General features: G+C 39.8%; 1 protein-coding gene across 3 annotated transcripts in view; it reads left to right on the forward strand.

Moving 5' to 3' along the window:
• Nup205 (nucleoporin 205) overlaps positions 1-26,561 on the forward strand; it is a 70,730-nt gene that overhangs the window by 9,672 nt on the left and 34,497 nt on the right. For all 3 annotated transcript variants that reach the window (XM_021164044.1, XM_021164043.2, XM_021164045.2), the window contains exons 4-21: positions 941-1,085; positions 1,406-1,565; positions 2,177-2,405; positions 4,143-4,307; positions 6,755-6,930; positions 8,818-8,934; positions 9,129-9,266; positions 11,267-11,417; positions 12,484-12,689; positions 14,423-14,605; positions 15,919-15,969; positions 17,293-17,502; positions 20,046-20,145; positions 20,721-20,858; positions 22,515-22,704; positions 24,269-24,389; positions 25,860-25,941; positions 26,189-26,353. In XM_021164044.1, the coding sequence (XP_021019703.1) occupies positions 941-1,085; positions 1,406-1,565; positions 2,177-2,405; positions 4,143-4,307; positions 6,755-6,930; positions 8,818-8,934; positions 9,129-9,266; positions 11,267-11,417; positions 12,484-12,689; positions 14,423-14,605; positions 15,919-15,969; positions 17,293-17,502; positions 20,046-20,145; positions 20,721-20,858; positions 22,515-22,704; positions 24,269-24,389; positions 25,860-25,941; positions 26,189-26,353 (2,727 nt within the window). The remainder of the gene's footprint in view (positions 1-940; positions 1,086-1,405; positions 1,566-2,176; positions 2,406-4,142; positions 4,308-6,754; positions 6,931-8,817; positions 8,935-9,128; positions 9,267-11,266; positions 11,418-12,483; positions 12,690-14,422; positions 14,606-15,918; positions 15,970-17,292; positions 17,503-20,045; positions 20,146-20,720; positions 20,859-22,514; positions 22,705-24,268; positions 24,390-25,859; positions 25,942-26,188; positions 26,354-26,561) is intronic.

Consider the following 26,561-nt stretch of genomic DNA (forward strand, 5'->3'; position numbering starts at 1 on the left):
GAGATCAGTATTTTCATAAAAGAAGCAATTCATTAATGATCACAAAGGAGCCATGTGAAGAAGATATATACATCTTAGTTGAATGGTTGTTGAGTTTCTTTAAATATACCATGTAACTACCAAAATCCTTTTTGACTAAAGAAAATTAGTTATTGAAGATAAGGAAGGTAGTTTTCTCTTATGTGAGGGGATGCTAACTGGACATACTTGAGATTTAGATTTAATTAAGATCGTTTTCTTTTTTATTCTGGCAGAGCTGGAGATAGAACTCGGGCCTTGGGCTTCCTAGGCAAGCACTGTATCACTGAGCTGTTCCCAGCCCAGAACTTTGATTTAACAACATGTCCTCTGTATTTACCATGCTCTAGATACTATGGGAAGGCTGCTGTAAAGGAACACAGTCTGGTGGTTTAAGAAAAGACGTGGGAGTGGTTTTGACAGGAGGCAGTGCAGAGTAGACGAGAGTGACCCTGAAAGGAGGAAACTTGCAGACATTTTCAAGGGTTCACATGAGTGGAGAGAGAGTGGGCCCGACATAGGAAATCAGAGAAGAAGTGAAATTGAGTTGGGAAAGTGATGAATTTCTTGTTCTTTTGTTTGTTTGTTTGAGACAGGGTTTCTCTGTGTAGCCTTGCCCTGTTCTGCCCTGGAATTCACTCTGTAGACCCAAGCTGGCTTTGAACTCAGAGTTCCACCTGCCACTGCCTCCTGAGTGCTGGGATTAAAGGTGTGCGCCACCACCTCTTAACTGTGCTTCTTGCTGTTATTGATACCCTGGCATATGGTTGATGGGCCTTTGAGTCCGCTATGCCAGGAATGATGCAGGGAGTAGAAATCCTAAGGGTCCCCTTAACGTTAAGACCTGCTTATTTGAATACATTTTGGCATACGTTTCAAACCCATTTGAGCTTTATTACTAAATAATCAATTCCTTTTCTAGGAGAGCATCAGCAGCCACATTTCCCTGGCCTCACCAGAGGATTGGTAGCTGTCCTTTTATACTGGGATGGAAAGCGGTGCATTGCAAATTCTCTCAGAACCCTGATACAGTCTAGACGAGGAAAGACATGGACATTAGAACTCAGGTCTGTTTGCCTTTGGGGACTTACAGGGTTAATGTGAAATTACTTGAATTTGAGTTTTGGAAATAACAGTTTTTCCTTAGTGTGTACCCTTTCAGTAAACTCAGGTCAATAATGTACTGGGCTACTCTTTCCAGAGTAGTACCTTAGTTTAAGCCTGACTTACTTGCAAGTGAAAAATCACAGAGATTTATTTAACGCCAATGATTTAGAAAGGGTAAAAAGAACAAGACTATAATTCATCCTGGTTGTTTGTAATAATAGACTGTTGTCAAAACAGTATCTTTATTCATTATAGCTTTGTTTGTTTCTTTTCCTTGTAGTCCAGAGCTGGTTTCCATGACAACACGCTTTACAGATGAGCTGATGGAGCAAGGATTGACTTACAAAGTCCTCACTTTGCTGTCACAGATTGATGTGAATAATGAGTTTGAGAAACTACAGAGAGAGAGAGGTTTGGGCAGTGAGAAACACCGCAAAGAGGCAAGGGTTCTATAAGATGATCTCATGGGTGTCATTGACAGATGTGGAACAGAAGTGGTTACAGAATATTCATTTCACATAGGCAGATGAAAATACTGTTTGATCGTCATTGTTACTGGTTTGTTTTTATTTGTTCTTTTTTTTTGGTTGGTTTTTATTTTTATTTATTTATTTATTTATTTATTTATTTATTTTTGAGGCAGGGTCTTACTATGTAGTAGTCGATTGATCCAGAACTTGTTATGTAGACTAGGCTAGCCTCCAACTCAGAGATCCACTGCTTCTGGGATTAAGAGTTTAGCATGAGCAATCAGCCCTGTGGAAATCCTGCATTTCAAATGTGTAGAGTGCTCTGCTCATGGATTGTGCCTGCATTTGTTCCAGTTGCTGTGCCTCTGTTCACGCCTTGTCTAGTTTTTCTGAAGTGAGTTGTTCAAGCAATTGATCAGCATGGTTTCTCAAGGACTAAACCTCTAGAATTTGTTCAGAATCCCAGCAACTTTACGAGTGTGGATCCATATCAGTTAATTTTGTTAGCCTTCATGGAAGACACTGTTTTGTAATGCCAGACCTTGCTATAACTTATGTCACAATCATGTTGTTACTTGTAGGTTTCTGATCTCATCAAGGAGTGCAGGCAGTCTCTGGCTGAAAGTCTTTTTGCCTGGGCTTGCCAGTCACCATTACCCAAAGATGACACCCTCCTACTTATTGGACATTTGGAAAGAGTGACAGTTGAGGCCAATGGCTCCCTAGATGCAGTGAATCTGTGTCTCCTTATGGCTCTTCTGTACTGTTTTGATACCAGCTTTATAGAACAAAGCACAGAGGAACGAGATGGTATTGAATTTTACATTTTATCTTTTTTAAAAAATTATTTATTTTTATTTTATGCACATTTGTGTTTTGCCTGTGTGTATGTCTGTGTGAGGGTGTCAGACCCCCTGGAACTGATTTTATAGATAGATGAGAGCTGCCATGTAAATGCTGGGAATTGAACCCTGGTCTTCTGGAAGAGCAGCTAGTGCTCTTAACTGCTGAACCATCTCTCCAACCCCTACATGTTCGTGTGTTTGTTTGTTTATGTATATATGTATATATACTTACACACATATACACGTACATACATACATACATATATATGATTATTTTATATGAATGAGTACACTGTCACTGACACACCAGAAGAAGGCATTGGATCCCATTACAGATGGTTTTGAGCCACCACGTAGTTGCTGGGAATTGAAGTCATCACCTCTGGAAGAGCAGCCAATGCTCTTAACAACTGAGCCATCTCTCTAGCTCCAGCATTTATATTTTTTAATGCTTTTTTTATTCTTAGAGTCTCATGTGTGGTCTAGGTTAGCCTCAAACTAATTTTTTAAGTTACATTTATGTGTCTGTGTGCCCGTGTGCCAGAAGACAACTTTCAGGATCAGTTGTTTCCTTCAATTATGTGACTTCAGGAGGTAAGCTTAGGTTGCCAGGGCTGGCAGCAAGCACTGCTACCCGCTGAGCCATTTTGCTGGTCTGGCCTCAAACTCTTGATCTTCCTGTTCTAGTCTTCTGGGTGCTGGGATTATAGGCATATGCTAACATACCCAGCATGTGCTAACACAACCACCAATACATTTATTTTCAAAAATAAAATTTTAAATTGTGAGGGAACATTCAAGAAGGACAATATTTTAATTTCCAAAATACAGCTTTTCTTCTTTGTTTCTGTCTGTGCAATCCAGGCAAGTTTGAAACATTTTAAACGTGCAATGTAATTTAAGACTGAGGTCAAACTCTGGAATGAAGGAATTGCTTACCAGACCTGAGGCCCTAAGTTTGCTTTCTAATAGCAACGACAGCAAACCAGCCTTGCTGATTTCTGTCTTTTTTTTTTTTTTTTTTTTTTTTTTGTTTTTTTTGAGAGAGAGGTTCTCTGTTTAGCCCTAGCTGTCCTAGAACTTACTATGTTGATCAGGCTGGCCTTGAACTTCAGGGATCTGCCCACCTCTGCTCCCCCAGCGCTGGGATTAAGGCGTGCATCCCCATGCTCAGCTTTGTTCCTGTACAGTTGGTTTCTTTTGAGATTTGAAATGGCGGTTTTACACGGTAGAAAGCAATGTGTTCATGAGTGCACGTGCCTGACTTTACTGCAGCTACCTGCTTTGTTCCTTATTCACATTTTTAGAGCTTGTAAAAACACAGATTCTTTATTTCCTTTTTGACATAGTGTTTTTGTGTGTGTATGAGAAGTAGATGATTCATTTTATCTTTAGAGAGCATTTATTTATATTTTAGAATTCCTGTATAGAAAAAGCAGTGAGTGCTTCTTTTTCTAATTTCTGCTGTCTATGAAACTTATCGGAAGTTGTTAACTGAAATTTAGGGTTGTCGTTTTTAGTTTTTATGCATATAATACTTTAACAGCAATACAGATATTTTGTTATATCAAATAATGATGTTAATTAGTCATCATTCCTTTTGAAAATGCTGTGTTTATGACTTTTAGATATCCATGTGTGACGGATGTGAGAATTTATTTCTGCTCTTTTTTGGTGAAGTGATGTAATTTTGTGTTTTCAGATATGATTCACCACCTTCCACTGTTGACAGAGAGACAGTACGTTTCGACAATTCACTCTCGCCTCCAGGACTCTCAGCCTTGGAAGCTTCCTGGACTGCAGGCCACTGTTAGGCTTGCCTGGGCCCTGGCGTTGAGGGGGATATCCCAGCTACCGGATGTAACAGGTAAGGAAGGAAGGTTGGAGAGAACTGGCTCTGCCACTGTACCTAGCAATGCATTGATTTTCTTCCTGTAAAAGTTTTTAGTGACTTGTTTTATGTGTGAATGTTTTACCTGCATGTATGTCTGTATTCCACATGTGTGTCTAACGTTACCTGAGATCCAAGAATTCCCTAGAGTTAGGAATGGTTTCTCGTTATCATGTGGATGCAGGGAATGGAGCCTGGGTTCTTTTGAGGAACAACATCCAGGGCTCTTAACCACTGAGCCATCTTTCCAGCTCTAAATGTGTTTGTTTTCAAATATCAGATTTTAAATCAGAAAGAGAAAGTGTAAATATGGCATGTGAAAATACAAGTTGTTTGATAAAAATTTGTCAGTGTTAATGGCTTGTGTTAGCACTTTTCATTCCAGCACTCAGGATGTAGGCAGATCTCTATAGTTTGGGGCCAGGCAGGCAGGGTTGCATAGCGAGACTGTCTCAGAATCAACAATAGCAAACCCTCATAACTTTGTAAAGTAGTACTGAGATGCACCTTATTTGCCGTCTCAGAAAAGAACCTCAGTGGTTACTTCCCTTTTGTGGGTCTAGTGAGAGTTCTTAGCCTTCAGTGTAGGAGTTGAGAAGTGTGAGACTCCAACAGAGTCAGACCTATTCTTTTTCTTTTTTGTGGTGCTGATGATTGACCTTAGAGCCTTCTAAATATGTGCTAAGGGAGGAGGGTTCTGCCACTGAGCAGAACCCTCCTTTCTTTAAAAAGCCTGGGATACATGAGACCCTGTTTTAAAAAGAAAGAACTAGAGGGTTCTTTCTTTTTAAAGAAAGAGGTCTCATGTATCCCAGGCTGGCCCCAAACTATGTAGCTAAAGGTGCCCTTGAGCTTCTCATTCTCCTGGCTTTACCTCTAAAGTGCTGGGATTATTAAATGTGTGCCACCATTTAAATTTTTGTTTACAAACTTTTTCACATTGTATCAAACTGAAGATCTAGTTTTTTAAACTCAGTGTGTTGGAAAGGAGATGTTTGGATCAATCAAGCGTAGATAGGTGTGATGGTTTGAATATGCTTGGCCTAGGATGTGGCACTATTAGAAGGTGTGGCCTTATTGGAGTGGGTGTGTCCTTGTTGGAGGAAAGTGGACCCACTGTGGGGATGGGCAATGAGACCATCCTCCTAACCACGTGGGAGCCAGTATTAGCTGCCTTCAGAACAGAGGTAGAATTTTCAGCTCCTCCAGCATCATGCCTGAACGCTGCCATGCTCTCTGCCTTTGATAATGGACTGAACCTCTGAACCTGTAAGCCAGTCCCAATGAAATGTTGTCCTTTTAAGAGTTGCCGTGGTCATGGTGTCTGTTCACAGCAATGAAACCCTAACTAAGACAATAGGGCCGTTTACTTAATCCTATTCTACACAGGGCACGCTATTCTGTTGTCTAGATTCATGAAATGATGCTTCGAGTGGCTTGCTTTACCAGCTGTCCTTTCATTGTAATTTGAAATGCAAAGGCTTTTTCACTTCTGAGGGTTTGCGTAAGATGAGGTTCAAGGGAGGAAGAGTCTATTTTGGTCCCCGTGGCTTGTGGGGGTTTGTCATGGCAGATAGAGCCCAGAAGGAGAATAAGAAGTGATGGCGTGAATCTGCAGGCAGGAAGCAGGAAGATAATGTGGTGTTGTGCTAGTTTGCGATCTTTTCTTCCTCTTCAAATTCAGCCTAGGGCCTTAGCCTGTGGTATGAAACAATCATATTCAAGGTGAGTCTTTCCTCAAGTAACCTCTCTAGAAGGTGGGGCAGAGTAGCTCACACCTTTACTGTATTTGGGATGCAGAGGCAGGAGGATCTCTTGAGTTGAAGACCAACCTAACTCTAAAGTGAGTTCCAGGCTAGCCAGGGCTACACAGTTGAGACCCTGCCTCAATAAAACCAACCCAAACAAAATCAAAACACCAACAGGAAAACCTTTGGAAATGTCTGGGATTAAAGCTCCTATATTGTTTTTGCATGCTGTGTTTGTATAAGAGCTCTCTGTCTATACCAGTGTTAACGTTGCATTGATTAGCAAGTCACTTAAGGGAAGAGCCAGTGTTCTTACAGTTGTTTTGTTTTTTGGTTTGCTTTGTTTGAGACAAGGTCCACGATGTAGTCCTGGCTAGCTTGCAGCTTGCTACAAAGACCAGGCTGGTCTCAAACTCAACACTCTGCTTCCTGAGTGCTGGGGCTAAAGGCATACATCACCATATCCAGCTACATTTGTATTTCAAATGTACTCTTTTAGTGGTTCTTTGGAGTTTGTGAATCAATTACAATTATACATAATTTCATTTTGTGTATAGCACCTGTTAGGAGGCTGGGAAAATGTCTGAAATATGCTTCACTAACATTCTGTCATGAGATACAAGCTGAGGTAAAGGCTTTTCTCATTTTGCTTTTCTGTGTTCTGAATCTCTGTAGCCCTGGCTGAGTTCACAGAAGCAGATGAAGCAATTGCAGAGCTGGCCATTGCTGACAATGTCTTCCTGTTCCTCAGCGAGTCTGTCGTGCTGGCTGAAAACTTCTATCAAGAAGAGTTTTACATCCGCAGAATCCACAGTCTTATCACAGACTTCCTTGCATTTATGCCAATGAAAGTAAGTATGGAAGTGTAGGAAGAGCTTTGTAAAATAGTTAAAACACAGTTTTAAGATTTATTTGTTTTATGTACGAGTACACAACTGCTCTCTTCAGAGACACCAGAAGAGGGCATCACATCTCTTTGCAAATGGTTGTGAGCCACCATGTGGTTGCTGGGATTTGAACTCAGGATCTCTGGAAGTGTAGTCGGTGCTCTTAACCGCTGAGCCATCTCTCCAGCCCCCTAAAACATAGGTTTCATTAGCTCGATGTTTGGCAACTAATAAAGTCAGCATATGTACAGTCTGGATGGCAAGGTGAAATAATACAAGCCTTTTTAACTGGAAGGGTTTTTTCAGAAGAAACATTGGACCCTGTGAATGCTTTTCTAGAAAGCAGTGGGTTAATGAAAATGTCTCTGTAGGTAGGTGATCACTATTAATTTCCTTGTACTCTAGTGCTGTAGATCCGTTGTTAATATTCTTGATTCTTATGTCTGTGTCTTCCATGTCTATTTTATTTCCATTTTTATTTTATTGACACTAATTTATTTTACATGTTTTGTGTGGGTGCTTTCAGGTGGAAGTCAGAGAAAAACTGCTGGGTTGTTTTCTCTTCCTGTATGGCTCTGGGGCTCCAACTCAGGTCATCAAGCTTTGCAGCAAACACCTTTTCCACTGAGCCATCTTGCACACACCTCCCCCGACTGTTTTTTCGTAGTGGAAGGGGTGAGACAGCTTACAATCATATAAGCTCTTTCTCACAGAGCTACACCCCAGGTCTTTCATTTTGGTTTTCTAGATTGTTGGTTTAAAGCTTTTTATGTACGCTTAAGTATTTAATGCTAGGTATTTTCGTTTTCTCTTTAGTTTAATACATTTTGGCATTTTCCTTGAGATGACTTTGGTCACTGGCATATATAGAAGTGTTTGATTTACAAATGTGTAGAAGACTTACTAGTTATTTGTCTTTTACTAGTTTCTTGGTAGTCAAGAACATACTTTACCAGGTTGCTTTAATGTTGAGGTATCCACTGTGGTATGTTTTGGTAAGTGATCTGTGAAAATGGAAAGGAACGTGTATTCTACAACTGTTCTGTGGATTGTTCCATCAGTAATTCACTGGAATTGTTTGATTCTATCCTTCAAGTCTTTCCATCTCTTTACCAACTTTCTATACCTTTTCTGTTGAATATTGAGAAAGGAGTATTGAAACTTCCAGCTATAAATGTGGTGTTTTTTTTTCCCCTCAGAACAAAGTAATTTCTTGTTTCATTAGCATTTAGTTCACACAAATGTTAGAAGACAGGGATTCTCAGTATAATGTCGTTCACTGCATGCTGGACAGTGAGTTTTGCTTGTTATGTCACTGTACTATGGCCTTAGTAGTTCCAGGGGTGTGAAGTTTCATATATTAGTATTAGTATTAGGATAATCCAGAAGTAGAGATGGCCTGCCCCAAATGTTAGTAATGCCTCTGTTGAGAAGCTGATGATCTCATCTTCCATAAGTAGAAAGTTCCCTCCCTCCCGCCCTCCGCACCCCCCCCCTTCTTTTCTTTGTTGTGTGTATATGTGTACAGACAAGGGCATGTCGTTCTGGGCAGGATTTGCTGGAAATCAGGACAGCCTGTAGGACTTGGTTCTTTCCACCATCTTGTGGCACAAGCATCTTTACCTATTGAACCATCTCCCTGGCTCTCTCTGATCCTTAAGATACTATAATCTTAATATTTTAGTGAAATTTCTAGTGTATTTTTCATGTTGCTCAAATGTAAAGGTATTTAAGTGAGTTTCTTATAGAGTTACTTGCTTGATATTGTTATTAACCTGTGCATAAGAAAATTACGTTAAGCCTTGTTTAATACATTAAGCCTTGTTTAATACATTAAGCCTTGTTTAATAGGTGAAACAGCTGAAGAATCGGGCAGATGAAGATGCTCGAATGATTCACATGAGTATACAGATGGGTAATGAACCCCCCATCTCACTTAGAAGGGACCTGGAACACTTAATGCTCCTGGTAAGTCATTCTGTTGGAAAGGGTATTTATTCTTTTTGTTGTTGTTGGTGTTGTTGTTTTAAATCTCTTCTCTGTTCCATTTTCCCTGAACCTTGGAAAATTTTAGCAGAAGAATTCAATACTAATGTGCTTTTTTATTTCTGTAATGTTCTTGCTATAAACATTTCTCTATAGTTTTTGCTTATTCTCTGCAGATTGGTGAACTGTATAAGAAAAACCCATTTCATTTGGAGCTTGCTCTAGAATACTGGTGTCCCTCAGAGCCTCTGCAGACCCCCACGGTCATGGGCTCTTACCTGGGAGTAGCTCATCAGCGGCCTCCTCAGCGCCAGGTGAGGCTTTTTGGCTTTTTATTTTTATTCTCTGATTTAGTCATTGAATTTTGAACACAGACACTAAATTATTTAGAAATTATTACTTTTTTTCTTTTATGAGAAAAATTTGAATCCATCAAATTTCAGACCATTTTGAATTTTATATAGTCTTTTATTACATACTAGACATGTGACAAATTGCTAGAAGCAGAAACGCTTGTGGTCTCATTCTTTCTTGAGATTTTATTTTTGCTATAGTCATCCTCTATAGGTGTGACAATAACCAGTATACATGATGCTGACCAAGTTGGGGAAGATGAGGTTTCAGCACTGAAGAAGACTTAGAGGTCATAATTGATAATGTGGTGTCTGGGAATCTCCATATGTGCAGACAAGTGCCCTTTTTCTGTCCTGTATTCTCTATAATATAGTGTATAGAAGTAAATAAAAGATTGTCATGTCAGTGTTCATCATTCTGGGGTTTCAGTTTTAGAAGCTTGCAGGCTGTAAATTCATTCTCCCCTGGAGTCTATAATCAGTGACTCCATTTTGTTTTTACTCTATTTCTTACATTTATTATTTTGACTTTTTCCCTATATAGAAAAATATATTAGAGAAAGATATGTTAAAGCTTTTCTCTTTCTTTTTTTTCTTTTTCTTTTCTTTTTTTTTTAAAGATAAGGTGGGTAGGAAGTATGGCATCTGCCTTCAATCCGGCCACTCTGGAGACAGACAGGTGATCTCAGAGTTTTTTTAAGATTTATTTATTTTATGTATATGAGTACACTGCAGCTGTTCGATATACCAAAAGAGGGCATCGGATTCCATTACAGATGGTTGTGAGCCACCATGTGGTTTCTGGGAATTGAACTCAGGACTTCTGGAAGAATAGTCAGTGCTCTTGCCCTCTGAGCCATCCCTTCAGTCCGTATTAAGGCTTTTCAAAGGTTCATATGGAAGATAGATGATTATAATGGATTTCTAGTGCCCTGATTCCACATTGCAAGCTGACACAGTTATATAACGACACTTTAATCTTGAAGGATGCTTTAAAGTAAGCATTGTGCAGCAAAATGTTCTACCCTTCAATGGTTACGTATTTTTCTTAGAAATAAGGTTATTTTTCCTACAGTATTGTAAAACTATTTCATACCTAACAACAGGTCACAATAATTTCCAGATGTCTGTAAACATATTTAGCTTTTATTTATTTATTTTTTTTGTTTGTTTTGTTTGGTTTTTCAAGACAGGGTTTCTCTGTATAGCCCTGGCTGTCCTGGAACTCACTCTGCAGACCAGACTGTCCTTGAACTCAGAAATCAGCCTGCCTCTGCCTCGCAAGTGCTGGGATTAAAGGCGTACGCCACCACTGCCCCGCAGCTTTTAGTTTTATATAGTTAAAAAGTATAGGTAGTTGGGGGTAGGAGCGATGGCTCAGCAGTTAATACTTGCTGTTCAAGCTGGGCGTGATGGCGCATGCCTTTAATCCCAGCACTTGGGAGACAGACACAGGTGGATTTCTGAGTTCGAGGCCGGCCTGGTCTACAGAGTGAGTTCCAGGACAGCCAGGGCTGTACAGAGAAACCCTGTCTCGAAAAAAGAAAAAAAAAAAAAGAATACTTGCTGTTCTTCAAGAGGACAGTTCAGTTCCCAGCACCCATGTCAGATGGCTTACAACTGCAGATTCAGAGATCTTATGACTCTTCTGTCCTCTAGGCACTTGTACACACATGCAGACACAGACATACATGTGTACTAAAATAAAAATAAGTCTTTAAAAATATGAGTGGTCTTACATGTGACATTTAAGGTGGAGATTGTAAACGTGCTGAATATTTACAAAGATATTCTATAATTGCTGTAAATTGTTAATAACAGTTTTTCATAAATAAAATAACTGTTACTTTTGTTATGGCAATGAATTGTATCATAGTACTAAGTTTGTTGTAGCTTTTACATAAGCAAACCCATGATGCATTAAAGTTGTTTTCTATAACTCTTTTTTTTCTTAATTTCAGGTTGTCTTGTCAAAGTTTGTTAGACAAATGGGTGACCTGTTGCCTCCAACTATTTATATTCCTTATTTGAAAATGCTCCAGGGCTTGGCCAATGGGCCTCAGTGTGCCCACTACTGTTTTAGCCTGCTCAAAGTCAATGGTAGTAGTCATGGTAAGGGCAGTCTGCATGTTAAATTTGTTTTACACCATTGTGTACAGTGTACTGCTGAGAAGATTCCACCATAAGTACAAATTGTGTTTATAATACCTGAGGGAAGGAGTTAATTGGTGATTTTTATGTATGGTAATGCTTCGATTTTGGTGTCAGAGGTTGGGGGATTTTCCACTTACCTTTGTTAAATGTGGTTAAGTGTAACAAGTCTAAAGCATACGTTTTCAAGAGCGCATACGGCACATAAGACCAGGCACACCTCTCTGCAGTGGAGGTTTGGTGGTGTTGTGCTTTGCTTTGTTTGGGATGATGCTCGCTCTGTAGCTTAATGTGTCTTAGAACTCACCCTACAGTCCAGGGTCCTTATCCTCCTGCCTCTTCCTCCGAGGACTAGACTTGCAGGTATACGCCATCATGCATAGCTAACTGATTTCTGTCATTTATCCTCATAAACACTTGTTTTCTCATTACTAATCTTCAGACTCAGGTCTGATTAAGTCAGATACACTGCCAGAAGGGAAAAGAAAGGAAATATCTGCCGTTTGGCTACATATTTTTATTTTTGCTTTTATATGTGAAGAAAATAAGGGTTTTTTTTTTTTTTAAATTTGCTTATTTATTATATGTAAGTACACTGTAGCTGTCTTCAGACACACCAGAAGAGGGAGTCAGATCTCGTTACAGATGGTTGTGAACCACCATGTGTTTGCTGGGATTTGAACTCAGGACCTTTGGAAGAGCAGTCAGTGCTCTTAACCCGCTGAGCCATCTCACCAGCCCCAAAAATGAGGTTTAAAGAAACTAAGTTTTAATATATCCATGGTGACAGGTTGGAGGAGCCATGACCTAGACAAAACAACACTGCTCATTTAGAACAGATTGACTGTCTGCTAAGACAAAGACAAATGGTATCAATGAAACTATTCTTAGACTCCAAAGGAATAACCAGACCTTTTGTTATAAAGCTAGTGGTGGTCCTAGAGCCTCTCAGATGGTAGGCAGGCTTCTACCTTTGAGCCCTAAATAGGCAATGTTTGAAAGAAAACTGTGTTGCTTTTCTTTTCAGTTGAAAACATTCAGGGAGCAGGTGGCAGTCCTGTTTCCTGGGAGCATTTCTTTCATTCCTTATTGCTCTACCATGAGCATCTCCGGAAGGACCTGCCCAGTGCAGACAGTGTCCAGTACCGTCACCTTCCTTCCCGTGGCATCACCCAGAAGGAGCAAGATGGACTGATCGCTTTTCTCCAGCTGACATCTACTATCATTACTTGGGTAGGTAGCCATCCACGGGGGGTTGGTTTATGTTGTAGCACGGTGACATTCTTTTAGTGATTAATGTTTACGAACGGTATATTTAGCACACACATAGCATTCGTACTTATGCTCTTGTTTTTTTAGACTTTAGAGGGTATAATTTATGCTAGTTCTGGTCATTATGTAAGACCCCTGAAGCTGGGCCTCCCCTCAAGTCCCAGGATGAGCTGGCCAGCACCCCAATGACCTGAGAGAAAACCACACCTGATGCAAACTGCAAGAGGTTTTATTATCAGCTAGCTGAGGACGAACTCCTCAAACTGTGCAGGGCAGGGGAGTTTGACCCTGAGCAGTGACAGTAGGGGGCTTTTAACTAGCTAGCTGAAGAATTGGGAGGAGTTGGGAGGAGAGTTGGGAAGAGTTGGGAGGAGTTGGGAGGGATTGGGAGGAGTTGGGAGGAGAGTTCTCTGCCCTGGGTGTCCTTGGTAAAATTACAATTATCGCATCTCTTGCTGTAAGGCACAGAAACAAAAAGGCTTTTTGCTGGCTATAGAGAACAAAGATCTTCTTTCTGGCTGTATTTTTAGAGATCAGGGAAAACAAGCTTGGGGAATGTCCAGGGGCTTTACCTTCTAGGGAGAAACACTCTTAAGTCGGCGTCTCACAATTACAGAATCTTAATTTGAAAATTATAGCCAGAACATGTTTAAAAGTAGAGGAGAAGAAAGGAAGGGTCAGTTGTGTGTGTGCATCCTTCTAGAAAGTAACTGACAGAGGTGCTGAGGCATACACACAGGTCAGCTGTATGTGTACAGAAAGAGTAGTTTTCATGGAAAAGAAAGTTACTGAGTCAGCTGCTCCTTCTACCAAATCAGTCCTGTCTTCAGCATATACTTTCATAGCATAGAATTCCACGTTGCTCCTAGAATGAAATGAACTGCTCAGGTTGACATTTGTCTGGAATATAGAACTGTGTTTTCTAGGATTTTTCTAATATGTTTGATGTTGTTATGCTGTAAAAATACCAAACTTAACTATAATGTCTTATTGAAATAAAATAACGTAATCCTTGATAAAATATTTCTGTAAAGTTATTTTTTAAAGAAGTTTTTTTTTTTTTTTAAATATTTAAAAAATAAAATGTGTGAATACACTGTTGCTGTCTTCAGACACACCAGAAGAGGGCATCAGATCTCATTACAGAAGGTTGTGAGCCATCATGTGGTTGCTGGGAATTGAACTCAGGACTTCTGAAAGAGCAGTCAGTGCTCTTAACTGCTAAGCTATCTCTCCAACTCCTTAAAACATTATTTGTTGACTCATTCATGAATTAGATATATTTTAGTGTAATAGTACTATGCTGTTCTAGAAAGGACTTAACAGTGGCTTTGATTTTTGTCACTCTAGTAGGTCATTTATCTGTTTGTAGTATTTCTGTTCCTGGGCTTGTGAAAGAATTTAACTTCCATTCTTTCTATGACCAAACTAGTGATCTACTCGCTAAAAGACAGGTATCTTCTTTGTTGTGGTATATACTAAATGTATATAGTGTATAGTAGGTTGCTGATCACATTTCATAGCTGTGACTTGGTAGTGGGTGCCCCTGTTCACATCTGTCAGGACAGCTTGAGTTAATGGGGTTGGAGGCCAGTATGGGCAGCATAGCAAGAGCCATTTTTCAGAAAATAAAACAGAAAAGCATAGGTAAACAAATAAAATACCTATCTTGTTGTTTTGTGTTTCAATCTCAGAGTGAGAATGCTCGCTTGGCCCTCTGTGAACATCCCCAGTGGACGCCTGTTGTGGTGATTCTGGGGCTCCTGCAGTGCAGTATTCCTCCAGTTCTCAAAGCTGAGCTACTGAAGACACTTGCAGCTTTTGGAAAGTCTCCTGAAATTGCCGCTTCACTTTGGCAGTCGTTGGAATACACACAGGTGGTACCATGAACTCTCTCATTGTATACTTTAGAGGATGGTAATGCTATAGAAACAAGAGCTCCTGGTGGAAATTTACAGTATCTCAAGGCTTCCTGTGTAGGTACAGTGTGGGAGCCTAGCATTGCATTTAGTTTGTTTTCTTGGCTCACTTCACAACAACGAGGTTACCGAAGATAGGTTATTCAAGTAACTCTAAAGATCTTAATTCTTCAGATCAGCGAGATACTTCCTGTGTGGCGGGCTGGAAGCCTTCAGACATACTGTACTCATTAAATGCAGGAAATAGATACTTGTGTTCTCCGTACTGTTCCTTTTTCCCCATGCCCTTCCTGCCTGAAACTAGGAGGGCTATGTATTCTATAGCTTTCTGTTATCAGGACCTGTTGGATGAGCTTTACAGATGCGTTCTCAGCAGCTGGATGGCTTTTCACTGGTGGACACACACGGCTCCTAAGCTTGGGGCATAAGTGGAAGTGGGTGGACAAGAGGAACTTTGTTGACTTGCATCCATTTATGCCATCATAGAAAGAGAATTTAAGGGATGCATGGTATTTGACATCTCACTGAATGCTTTTTTCTGAAAGTCAGCTCTGTCGAAATTTTTCCATTAAGTATTGTTATTCTCTTTGTGATAAAGTAGAAAGAATATGTTTTATAGCAGTGGCTCTCAACCTTCCTAATGCTGCTACCCTTTAGTGTAGTTCCTCATGTAATGACCCCCTAACAGTTTTGTTGCTACTTTATAACTGTTATGAATTATAAGTAAATATTTGATATGTGACTCCTGTGAAGGGGTCATGACCCACAGGTTGAGAACCACTTTTTTATAGCAGTACCTCCAGGGAGATAGTTAAGTGGAATGTCATTTGTCTCAGAGATCATAGTATTTTATGATCAGAGGCTGTGATTCTTGTTCATTATTCACATAAACAACTATTTTCCAGTTTCTAAATGTATATTCTAAAGATGAGAATAACTAAGTTATCAGTGCTGTTACTATGAGACTGCTGTTCCCCTCCTGATCCATAGTAAAGCAGTGTTTAGCAGGTCCTATGTACTTACTGCTTTGTAATGGGATGGGATTCAGGTTTTTCAGAGAAAAGTAAATTGTGTGTTCTTAGGATTTACCAGTTTCCTGTACATTACAAACCCAGAAATTCTGTCTGCCAGAACTGCTAATGAAAGTCGACCAGGGACTCCTTGGTGATCACTTGTGTTAGTGGGTAGTTGAGATCTATAACTGTTCGATGGCCATTATTGCTTCTTGATGGACAAGGATGCTCATGATATGTATTTCTTCTTTCTTCCAGATACTGCAGACGGTCAGGGTTCCAAGCCAGAGGCAGGCTATTGGTATTGAGGTAAGGTTTCCCCTTTAAGATTCAACACTACATTCATTCATACAGTAATGCCAGAATAAGATTGTGAAAAGTTATTTGTAGCCTACTACTTTTCTGTAATTTTAAAATTTAATGTATTTGCTTTTGGAGGGTTCTCTTACTAGTGCTAAAATAGAGATAGAACTGTTTTTATCATTATTTTATATGCTTGCTTACTGTATGGTCATGTGTGGCCCCAGGCACACATGTACCATAGTATGTATGTAGAGGCCAGGGGGCCTTTTAGAGTCAAGTCAGTTCTCTTCATATTGTGAGATAGTGGGGATCACACTCAGGGTTGTTAGGCTTGAAGGCAAGCATCTTTATCCACTCAGACATACTGTTAATTTTGAGCAAAGCAGTCAATGAAAGAAGCTAAAATATGTTAACAGTTGAAAGAGGATGTCACACGACAGTCATCTGAATTGAAAGTCCTGATTGTAATTGTTTTTTTAAGGTTAGTTAAGTCAACTTAAGAATTTAATGTTTTGTTTTATTAAGGTGATATCTTGCTTTGTAGCTCTGGCTGACCTTGGACTCTTGGTAACCCTTCTGCCTCAGATTCCTATGTACTGGGATACCAAGCAAAAGCCACTACCCCCAGTGTAAAAAATTATTTCTGTTCTCCTTTTTATTTGTTACACTTACGTATTTATTTGCTTTGCAGGAAGGTGGCACATGCCATGACATGTCAGTGGAGGTCAGAGGAAAATTTTTAGTTGTTTGTTCTCTCTTGAGATATAGCTTCTGGGTATCAAATTGACATCTTCAGACTTAGCAGCAAGCACCCCTATCCATTGAGCCCTCCACTGTCCCCCCTCCCTATTTCTTTTACTTTTGAGATTATAATTACATCATTTCTCTGTTTCCTTTCCTCCCTCCCAACCCTCCATGTATGCCACTTTGCTGTTTTGAAATTCATGTCCTCCTTTCATTAATTGATGTTATATACGTATATGTGTGTATATGAATATGTGTGTACGTATACATATATATTCCTAAATACAACCTGCTCGGTCTATATAATGTCACTTGTATGTATAACCAGTTGTTGTACCATGCCTTTTTTAAAGAATGCATGTAAAAATCTTTATCTTAAGGTTGAGATAATATGTGAAAATTAAAAATTCTTGTCACTGATTTAGATGGATACACTTGAGTGTCTTTTCTGCTAAGTAGGAAATGTACTATTTGGTACTGTTTCATGTGGTGATATGTCATTGTTGATGAGTTAGTACTGGCAACATGCTTTACCTCTGGTTAGTAGTTTGAGATTGTTAATTGTCTTTATTCTTCTGTTTGAAGGTTGAACTCAATGAAATAGAGTCCCGGTGTGAAGAATATCCCCTGACTCGGGCCTTTTGCCAGTTGATCAGTACCCTGGTGGAGAGCTCATTCCCTTCTAATCTGGGTGCTGGCCTGCGCCCCCCTGGCTTTGACCCTTACTTGCAGTTCCTGAGAGATTCTGTGTTTCTCCGATTCCGTACGAGAGCTTACCGGAGAGCCGCTGAAAAGGTTATGTTCAGAGTAAAGCATTTCTCTCCTATGAGTTTACTGTCACTTCTTTCATCCAAGGAGTAAGGGGCTATAAAGTCACTTTGGCTTTTGGAAGTCAATAAAATTCATAGTCCTGATTCTGTTATTCCTTCTTGGATTATTTTACGTGTCTTACAGACAACTTTGGGCATTAAAATCAAGACACACATCTCCGACAGGGACTTTGTGATGGGAGCTCACAGTCATTAACTGAACACTCTTAGACAAGATCTCACCATGTCTGATTGAGCAGTTTTATTAAAATTGAGCTAAAACCTTTCTACCTTTGTTGGGAACAATGGGATGCTTTAGACTCGGAATTGCATCAATTCAAGATGACTTGCTAGGTCTGTTAGTAATTCTAGGTGGTGGATTATTCACCCAGAGGAAAGCTATTGTTAGAAGTTGGTGGACTTAGCTGCCATGGGTGAATGCTGACAGCAATTCTTGGCACATTCTATGGACATCTTGGCTCTGCTCCTTGGAGCTCAATGTATATATCATTTTATGTAATTATAGTATTACCTCGAGGCGGGTACTATTAATGTTCCAATTTTACAGATGGAGGCTTAGCAAAGTTAAGGAACTTGCCTAAGTTCCAGGACCAGGATTTGAACATAGGACTCTGTCTTCAGATCCAAGCTCATAACCACTAAGCTATGTAAGAGACCCTTCCAGGTTCTTATGTAGTTCACCTTTAGTTTATAGTACTGTTTATTGTCTCACAGAATGTCCTTGGATATATTTTATAGGAACATTTCTGCTTTATCAGTTTGCTGGGTTTTTTTGGCCTGTTGGATGTTTTGTTATATTAATGATTATAAAAAGAATTTGGTTCATGCTAATATTGGACAGTTCAAAGCAAAAGAAATTATATCACCCTTAGCCCTGTTACCAAAAGAAAAATAATTTCTACTCATTTTTTTTCTTGTTTAACATTTAAATAACATTAGAAAGACTACCGTTCATCATCAGGCTGGGCAATGATGATGCATGGCTTTCATCATAGCACTCAGGAGGCCAAGAAAGGTGGATTTTTGTGAGTTTGAGTCCATGGCTACATAGAGAAACCCTGTCATGAAAAACCAATAAATAAATGAATAGCCCCCCCAAACTTTTACATTACTTTATATCCTTTGTCATGTAGTATCATGAAGATTTCAAGTAATTGTGAAGTTTTACTTTAAAAAAATTGCTTTTAGATTGCTGCATAGACCCCATCCCTTATATCTGTACCTGGCATAGCTGATTCATTGTATTTTCACACGGTTGCAGCTGTGCTTCATTAAATGTCATTCCAGATGAGCAGTGCGTGCTTGATCATTAGAATCCTTTCAACAGAGTGTTCTGGCACATGTTTCATACTCGTTTTACATGTCCTATTTGTACTTTCTTTACAAGATGGTTATGACCAGAATGTCCTGGTCAGCCGTGTACTTTGTAGATAACTGCCGCTTGTGTGAAGCTGCCCGTCAGACACTGCGGCTTTCTCTCCTGCCACTTGTCTTATTGTCCCTGAAGTTTTTGTCAGGTTTTAGAATGTTTTTTAATTGAAGCTTTCTTTAGCTTAATGTAGCTAACTATATCTTAAACCAATGGATTCTCATGAAAGCATTGCTTTGTGTTGAAATAAATACTAGAGTGTTAGAGGTAGTAGATTTAACAGTATTTAAGTCTATTAGCAGATAATGCCTTTTTAAAAAATATAAACAGGCCACAGTCCTTTTATAAATAATCCAAATATATAAATATATAATTCATATATAATAATCCAAATAGTCCCATTCCAAAACTCAACCTTAATAAAATTGTACAGTTTAATGATCATTACAAAAGTAACTGCCTACAGTGTAAAGCCCAGTATTGCAGACCTCCATAGTGACACTGCAGCTGTGTTATAGCAGAGCAGTGGCCATGCATGTACAGCCCAGACTCAGTCTCCAGTACCACAAAAGTGAGTAAACTACATATTAAAATACCCTGTGCAATGGATTTTAAAGCAAAGTTGGACATAGGTGTCCTTCCATGTATTTTCAATCCATCCTTAACAATGAAATGGTCATGGGGTCATTTGGGGCATTTTGACTGGTTGTTGGGCAGAGAGCCCTGGTCTGAGCATGTTTGCTCCTGGTTTGTGTGATCTGAGGGATATTCGTTCACTGTGTTGAACATCACTTGAGTTTCTTAGAGAAACTGAAATATTTGACCTTTAGAGAACTCTGCTACTGTATAATTATAAAGTGAACATACAGGTGCTAAATACCTAAACCTTATAAATGAGCTCAAACTTTGGCTCTAGAGATAGTTCTTAAGTAGTATTTAAAATATGTTTTTCTGGAAAAACAAATCTGTTACCTTTGGCAAAATGAAACAAGGTGAATTAAGATTGTGTTGCATAAATTAATAAAGTAGACAAGGGACTTGATTTGTTTTCTGGAGAGCAGACTGATGAAAGGAATGAAAAGCTTACAAATTCCCAACTCTGACTGTTCATTATACTGAAATAGATGTTTTTCCTCTAGTGGGAAGTCGCTGAGGTTGTCTTGGAAGTGTTTTATAAGCTGTTGAGAGATTATGAACCTCAGCTTGAAGATTTTGTAGATCAGTTTGTGGAACTACAAGGTAATTTAATTCTATTATTTTTCAAAGTATTTATGATTTAGTGATTTTTAAATATATATACATATATATGTATGTGTGCGCATATATATGTGTATATATATATGTTAAGATTTATGGGTTAAATTAGAATTTAATCTTTGCTTTATTGTTTTAATCATGTTCTGTTCAAGAGAGAAAATAGGATTTTTGGGTTCTGGCTCTCATGTGCACATCAGTCCTTCCTGTGTAAAATTGCTACTCTTTATAGTTTGTGTCTCTGTCTGTGACTTGACGTTTGCCTTCACCTGTGTTAATGCTATTTAAGTTACAGTGTCATTATTCACAAAAACAAAGGTTGTAACAAAAATTCAAATTGAGGGACCTGTAAGATGGCTTCTAATTGAGTATTTATAGTCAATGACATCTGCACTAAGCCTGACACCTTTGTTTAGTCTACCATGGAAGAGAACTAAGTCTTCAAGTTGTCCTCTGAAAACACACACACACACACACACACACACACACACTACATAAGCAAATAGTTTTAGTTTTAAGGCAATACTGATTGACTGTCTTTTGGATTGTGTACTGTTCAGGAGAAGAGATCATGGCCTATAAGCCCCCTGGCTTTAGTCTGATGTATCACCTACTGAACGAGTCACCCATGCTGGAGCTCGCCCTCAGTTTACTGGAAGAAGGAGTTAAGCAGCTTGATACCTATGCTCCTTTCCCTGGTATGTGCCTGAAAGTCAGAAGTGTTGCCACCTTCACGGTTTGTAAATGGAGAATCTATTGGAGATGATCTCTGATGTTCTTTGGTACTGTAAGAGTCTTTAACAGTGGCATTTCCAGTGAGTGTGTATGAGTGAGTACACAGACTGAACTCAGGACAGAGGTTTGTTGGCTCTGACTGTCTCTAACATGCTTACCTCTGAATCTGAAATCTCATGACACCTACAGAAACACATACTATAGACTCTGTGGTCAGTAAATGGTGCTTGTTATCATTGCTGTTACTGGTTGTTCTCTGCTTTCTATGCAGTTGGCTCTGAAAAGCATGGTGTGTGTTTAACTCTATTTAAACTCTTTATTTGCACAGAAACCTTCAGTGGCAGATCTTGTTTCCATTTACCAAAAAGATGTACAAACAGGTTACACTGAGAGCTGGGATTTGATCCTAGGCAGTTAGGCCCCAGAGCTCATGTTTCATACTGATGTGTTTTATTGTATTGCCTTTAATGTGGCAGTGATCTAAAATAGAAAAGTCAGATTTTAAACATAGGATTGTAACTACATAATTCACAGATATGAAACAGTAAAAATAATTAGGCCAGCATCTTAAATTTGAAAGGTTGAGATTAGAGGTGGTTTTTATTATATTTTTTGCTTTCTTTATTTTTAAAACCCCTTTTTTAAAGGATTATTTTTATGAGTGTGAATGTCTTGCCTACATGTATGTATATGCACCTTGTGCATGCCTGGTGCCTGTATCAGATTCCCTGTAATTGGAGTTATAATTGGTTGTGAGTTACCATTTGGGTGCTAAGAACAGAACCCATATTCTCTTCAAGAGCCTCGAGTGCTCTTAGCCACTGAGCGTCTCTTCAGCTTACATGTGCCTTTATTTTCCCAGTGATGATGTCTTATGTGGCGTTGGTTTCTCACTCTCAGCACTGTTGATGATTTAGCTGATAGTTCTTTGTGGTGGGTGCTGTACTGTATGCTGTAGGCTTTTTTTCTGTCTCCTCGATGGCAGTTGCATCCTTTTTTTTTTTAAAGATTTTTATTTATTTATCATATGTAAGTACATTGTAGCCATCTTCAGACACACCAGAAGGTGGCATCAGATCTCACTACAGGTGATTATGAGCCACCATGTGGTTGCTGGGATTTGAACTTAGGACCTCCAGAAGAACAGTCAGTGCTCTTAATCTCTGAGCCATCTCTCCAGCCCAGTTGCACCTTCTTATTAGGACAATAAGAGTGTTTTAGGTGGAAATGTTGACTGGGGACAAATCAACCCACTCTGAGAGCCATTGTATCACACATCAGATATTTCTATTATGATTCATACAGTAGCAAAACTTACAGTTGTGAAGTAGCAATGAAAATAATTTTATGGTTGGGGGTCACCACCGCATGAGAAACTGTGTTAAAGGGCCACAGCATTAGGAAGGTTGAGAACCACTGCCCTAAAAGATCAGGGAAAAGATAAAAGAGAAGTTAATACTGAATAGCCCGGGCCATGGACATCGATGGTTTTTTAATGGGTGGAAGCTGTTTGAAGGTGCTATTGGAGGTTTGTGAAAACAAAAGACTTTGAGACTACAGCTTGCCTTTTAGTGTTTTCTCTTAAGTACATTTAGACTGTAATTTCGTTGGGGTTACAGGAAAGAAACACCTGGAAAAAGCAGTTCAGCATTGCCTGGCACTGCTCAACCTCACTCTGCAAAAGGAGAACCTTTTCATGGACCTTCTGAGAGAGAGTCAGCTGGCTCTCATTGTCTCGCCGTTGGAACAGCTCTTGCAGGGAATTAATCCGAGGACTAAGAAGGCAGACAACGTGGTTAACATCGCCAGGTGAGTGCCCTGAGACACAGCAGAAGGGACAAGGAAGCCACTCTAGCTTTTATTTTTCTCTCTTTTGTTGCATTTGTGTGTTGAACATCACAGACTATAGGTTTTGGCCTACTTAGTTTTGTTTTTTTTTTTTTGAGACTTTGTTTCTCTGTGTTGCCCTGGCCAACCTGGAGCTTGCTCTGTAGGCCAGGCTGGCTTTGATCTCAGATTTGCCTGCCTCTGCCTCCCGAGTGCCGGGAGTCAAGACGTTCACCAGCATGTCCTGGCTGGTTTTGGCCTACATTAATATTACCTAATTCTATTCCTCTGATTGTCATTACTCTGAGCCATGCTGGGTCTTTTCTTTTTTCTCTTCCTAGCTCATTCTATGTCTTAAAAGCTTCTATGTCTGAAATGAATAGTATTTATCTTCCTGTAGGGAAACTTGAGTGTTTGGACAGTGGGGATAGAGAGCCCCTTCTAGTCTCTCTGTGTGTGTGTGTGTGTGTGTGTGTGTTTGGGTATACACATGCACATTTGCTAACATTCTGGTGGTTTGGTATTTCATAGCTTGTTGAAACCTTGGCTTATCATTCACATCAGCTTCATATGGTGGTCTGTGGAGATATTTCTGCCCACATAGCCTTTTGTGAGGACAGTCTTGTTGCACCCTTGTCTCAGTTTTGTAAATTGCTGTGATAAAACAATGTGACCAAAAGCAAAGCTTACAGAAGAAAGTGTTTCATCTTATAGCTCTTAGATCACTGCTCTGTCACTGATGGAGGTCAGGGAGGAACTGGAGGCAGGAACTGAATTTGAGGCCATGGAGGTTGTTACTGGCCTGTTCCTCATGACTTGCTCAGCTTCTTACAGCACCCAGGACTACCAGCCTGGAGGTGGCATTGCCCATAGAGAGCTGAGCCCTCCCACATGAACCATTAATCAAGAAAGCATACCGCTGTCTTGCTCATGGACCAGTCTGGTGAGGACATCTTCTCTATTGAGGTTTCCTCTTCCAAAATGACGCTGGTTTGTGTCCAGTTGACATGAAATTAGCCAGCCCAGTCCTTCTTAGTTACCTTATCAGTACTTGGTTTGCCACATATGCAAAGACCTTTTTCTAAATAGTCCTTGTGTATTAAGACTTTACTATAGATATTTTGGAAGGGCATGATTAAGCCTTTGACAAATTCTTTGTAGCTAGAAGGAGGACACCTTTCTCTCATTTGTCCAAAGTGTTGTATGGGTAGGTGAACCTTTGGCGTAGAGTTTTCTTTCTTTTTTTTTTCTTTTAAGAATCATTTTATCTTTAATTTTTATATGTATTTGTGTGTGCCTACTTGTCTCTATGTGCATCACACGTATACCTGAGCCTGCAGGTGAGAGATGAGGTTGGATCCTTCAGAGCTGGAGTTTGACATAGTTGTAAGTAGGTGTCGGTGCTGAGGGCCAAACCCAAGGTTCTCTGCTAGAATAGCAAATGCACTTATCCACAAGCTATCTCTCGAGCCGCTCTACATTTTCTTTATTGAGAATAGTGAGAAGGCAGATTTGAATACATTGTTGTTTAATGTTTCTTCTGAAGGTATCTGTATCATGGGAACAATAATCCTGAGTTGGCATTTGAAAGTGCGAAGATCCTCTGCTGTATCTCTTGTAATTCCAACATTCAGGTCAAAATGGTTGGCGATTTCACACATGACCAGGTAATGATTCTGTTGATGGTGCTCTCTGTCAATCATAGTGTCCAGATGAAGTGTATGTTTGTTTGTGGAACAATTTTCTAAAAATAAGTGCACTTATAAGTGATAAGGTGAGAAACCTGCCATGCAAGTTAATACTTTCACAGTGTAGTACCCTCTGTAGTGTGCGCTGTATAATGTTTACACCCCAGTATGTTACTGTGTAGTCTACAAAATGGCTTTAAGCATTTGAAGCCATTGAGTTTGTAGCCACAACACCTGTTTGCTGAGCTAATTACCTTTGCAGTTTTCTGGTGAGCCATAGGTGTGTTATGTTGGGTATTATAGAGTGTGTTTATGGGTCTTTCTTTCTTTTTCCCAAGACCATGGTGCTCCAGAGATCCTCCTGCCTCCACTCATGGAGGCACTATGGACTCGTGTTCACTCCCAGCTCAGATGCTCCTTTTTCTTCTGTCCCTAATAGTTTTGTTTCTCTTTTTCTCATTTAAAATGGTGTTGTGTTGCCGCCGCTGGTTCAGGTTCTGCTTACGAGATCTCCTCTCTGATCCCATGCTGGATTCTGCTCTGTAGCTGCTGTGTTCTTCTCAGTGGATAGCACAGCTGGCCCTAACTGGCTTGATATTTCTTCTGTAAACATCTAGTGTGTGTAAGAGTGTCTGAACTTTATCTTCACAGTGTTAAAGCAGGAAGCATTCTATCACTTTGCATGGGGTGACTATGCATGCACAGGTGGCTTTGCTGGTGAGAGGACAACCTGTAGGGAGGCAGTTTGATCCTCACACACTTAGCTATCTCCCTGGCCCCCAGGTCTTCATTTGGCTGCAGTTTTAGTATTATAAGACCTTTCATATGACTGTTCTCTGCCACTGGGTCAGTAGTATGCTCTAGTAACAAATCAGAGTGACCTCCCATCTAATAAATGCCCTGGGAATGAAGGCACCATCAAGACTGAGAGCCACTGTAAGATACAGATGTGGCTTCTGCATTCTGACTTTTCTATTTGAGAATGGGTCTGGCTACGAGATCTAGACTGGTTGAGAACCTACGATTCTTCTGTGTCCTCTCCCTCTTAAGTGCTGGGCTACAGGTATGAGCCACAATGTTGAGCTTTAAATTAAGTACAAATTATCATATGGCGTGGAACATAAACTTGATGACAGTTGCCCCCACCCCCCATTTACCTCCTTCCCTTTTTATTCTTTGAGGCAGTGTCTCATTATATAATCTTGGTTGGCCTGAAACAAAGACTGGCCAGGCAAGTCTTAAGCTTAGATCTTCTTGGCTCTGCTTCCCAAGGACTGGGATTGAAGGTGTGTTCCCCACACTTGGTCCACTTTCTTTTTTCAGAGGAAGCTGACTTAAAACTCAGGGACATCCTACCTCAGCTCCTAAGTGCACAGTGTTTGTCTTGGGGTCTCTGGTGTGTAGAAAGGCGTTGCTAATTTGACATTTTTCTGTCTTTTATGACTTCAGAGTGTGAGCCAGAAGCTGATGGCTGGATTTGTAGAGTGCTTGGATTCTGAAGACACGGAAGAATTTGTACGTGTAGAAGAGGGTATGGCTCTGATTAACGTGTGTCTTTACTTAAAATACATACATGGCATAATGAGGAAAGCCTTGAAACTCTTAATGTCTAGTGCTGATATAAAAGAGATTGAGAATTTGCTAGAATAAAAAAGAGTTCTAAGATTGTTTAAATCAAAGCAATATAAAAGTCAATCAAGAATTAAGTAAATGTGGTGCTTCAAACACATGCTACCTAGTATTAACTTGTGATTTTGTTTTGTGGATTCTGTATTTAGGCTCAGAATTAGAAAAGAAGTTAGCTGCGATCCGTCACGAAACGAGAATCCATATCTTGAATCTTCTCATCACATCTCTAGAACGCAATCCACCCAATCTTGCTCTCTACCTGTTGGGTTTTGAGTTAAAGAAACCCATCAGTACCACCAATCTACAAGACCCAGGTATAGCTGTACCACACTTGGGCATTTAAACAGATTTAATGGATTGAGATTTGTCAGTGTCTGTGGCGAAGAGCATGACAGAAGCAAGTTGGGGAGGAAAGGGTTTATTTGGCTTACACTTCCATACTGCTGTTCATCACCAAAGGAAGTCAGGACTGGAACTCAAGCAGGTCAGAAAGCAGGAGCTGATGCAGAGGCCATGGAAGGA

This window comes from Mus caroli, chromosome 6 (genome assembly GCF_900094665.2).
Source record: "Mus caroli chromosome 6, CAROLI_EIJ_v1.1, whole genome shotgun sequence".
Classification (NCBI taxonomy): domain Eukaryota; kingdom Metazoa; phylum Chordata; class Mammalia; order Rodentia; family Muridae; genus Mus; species Mus caroli.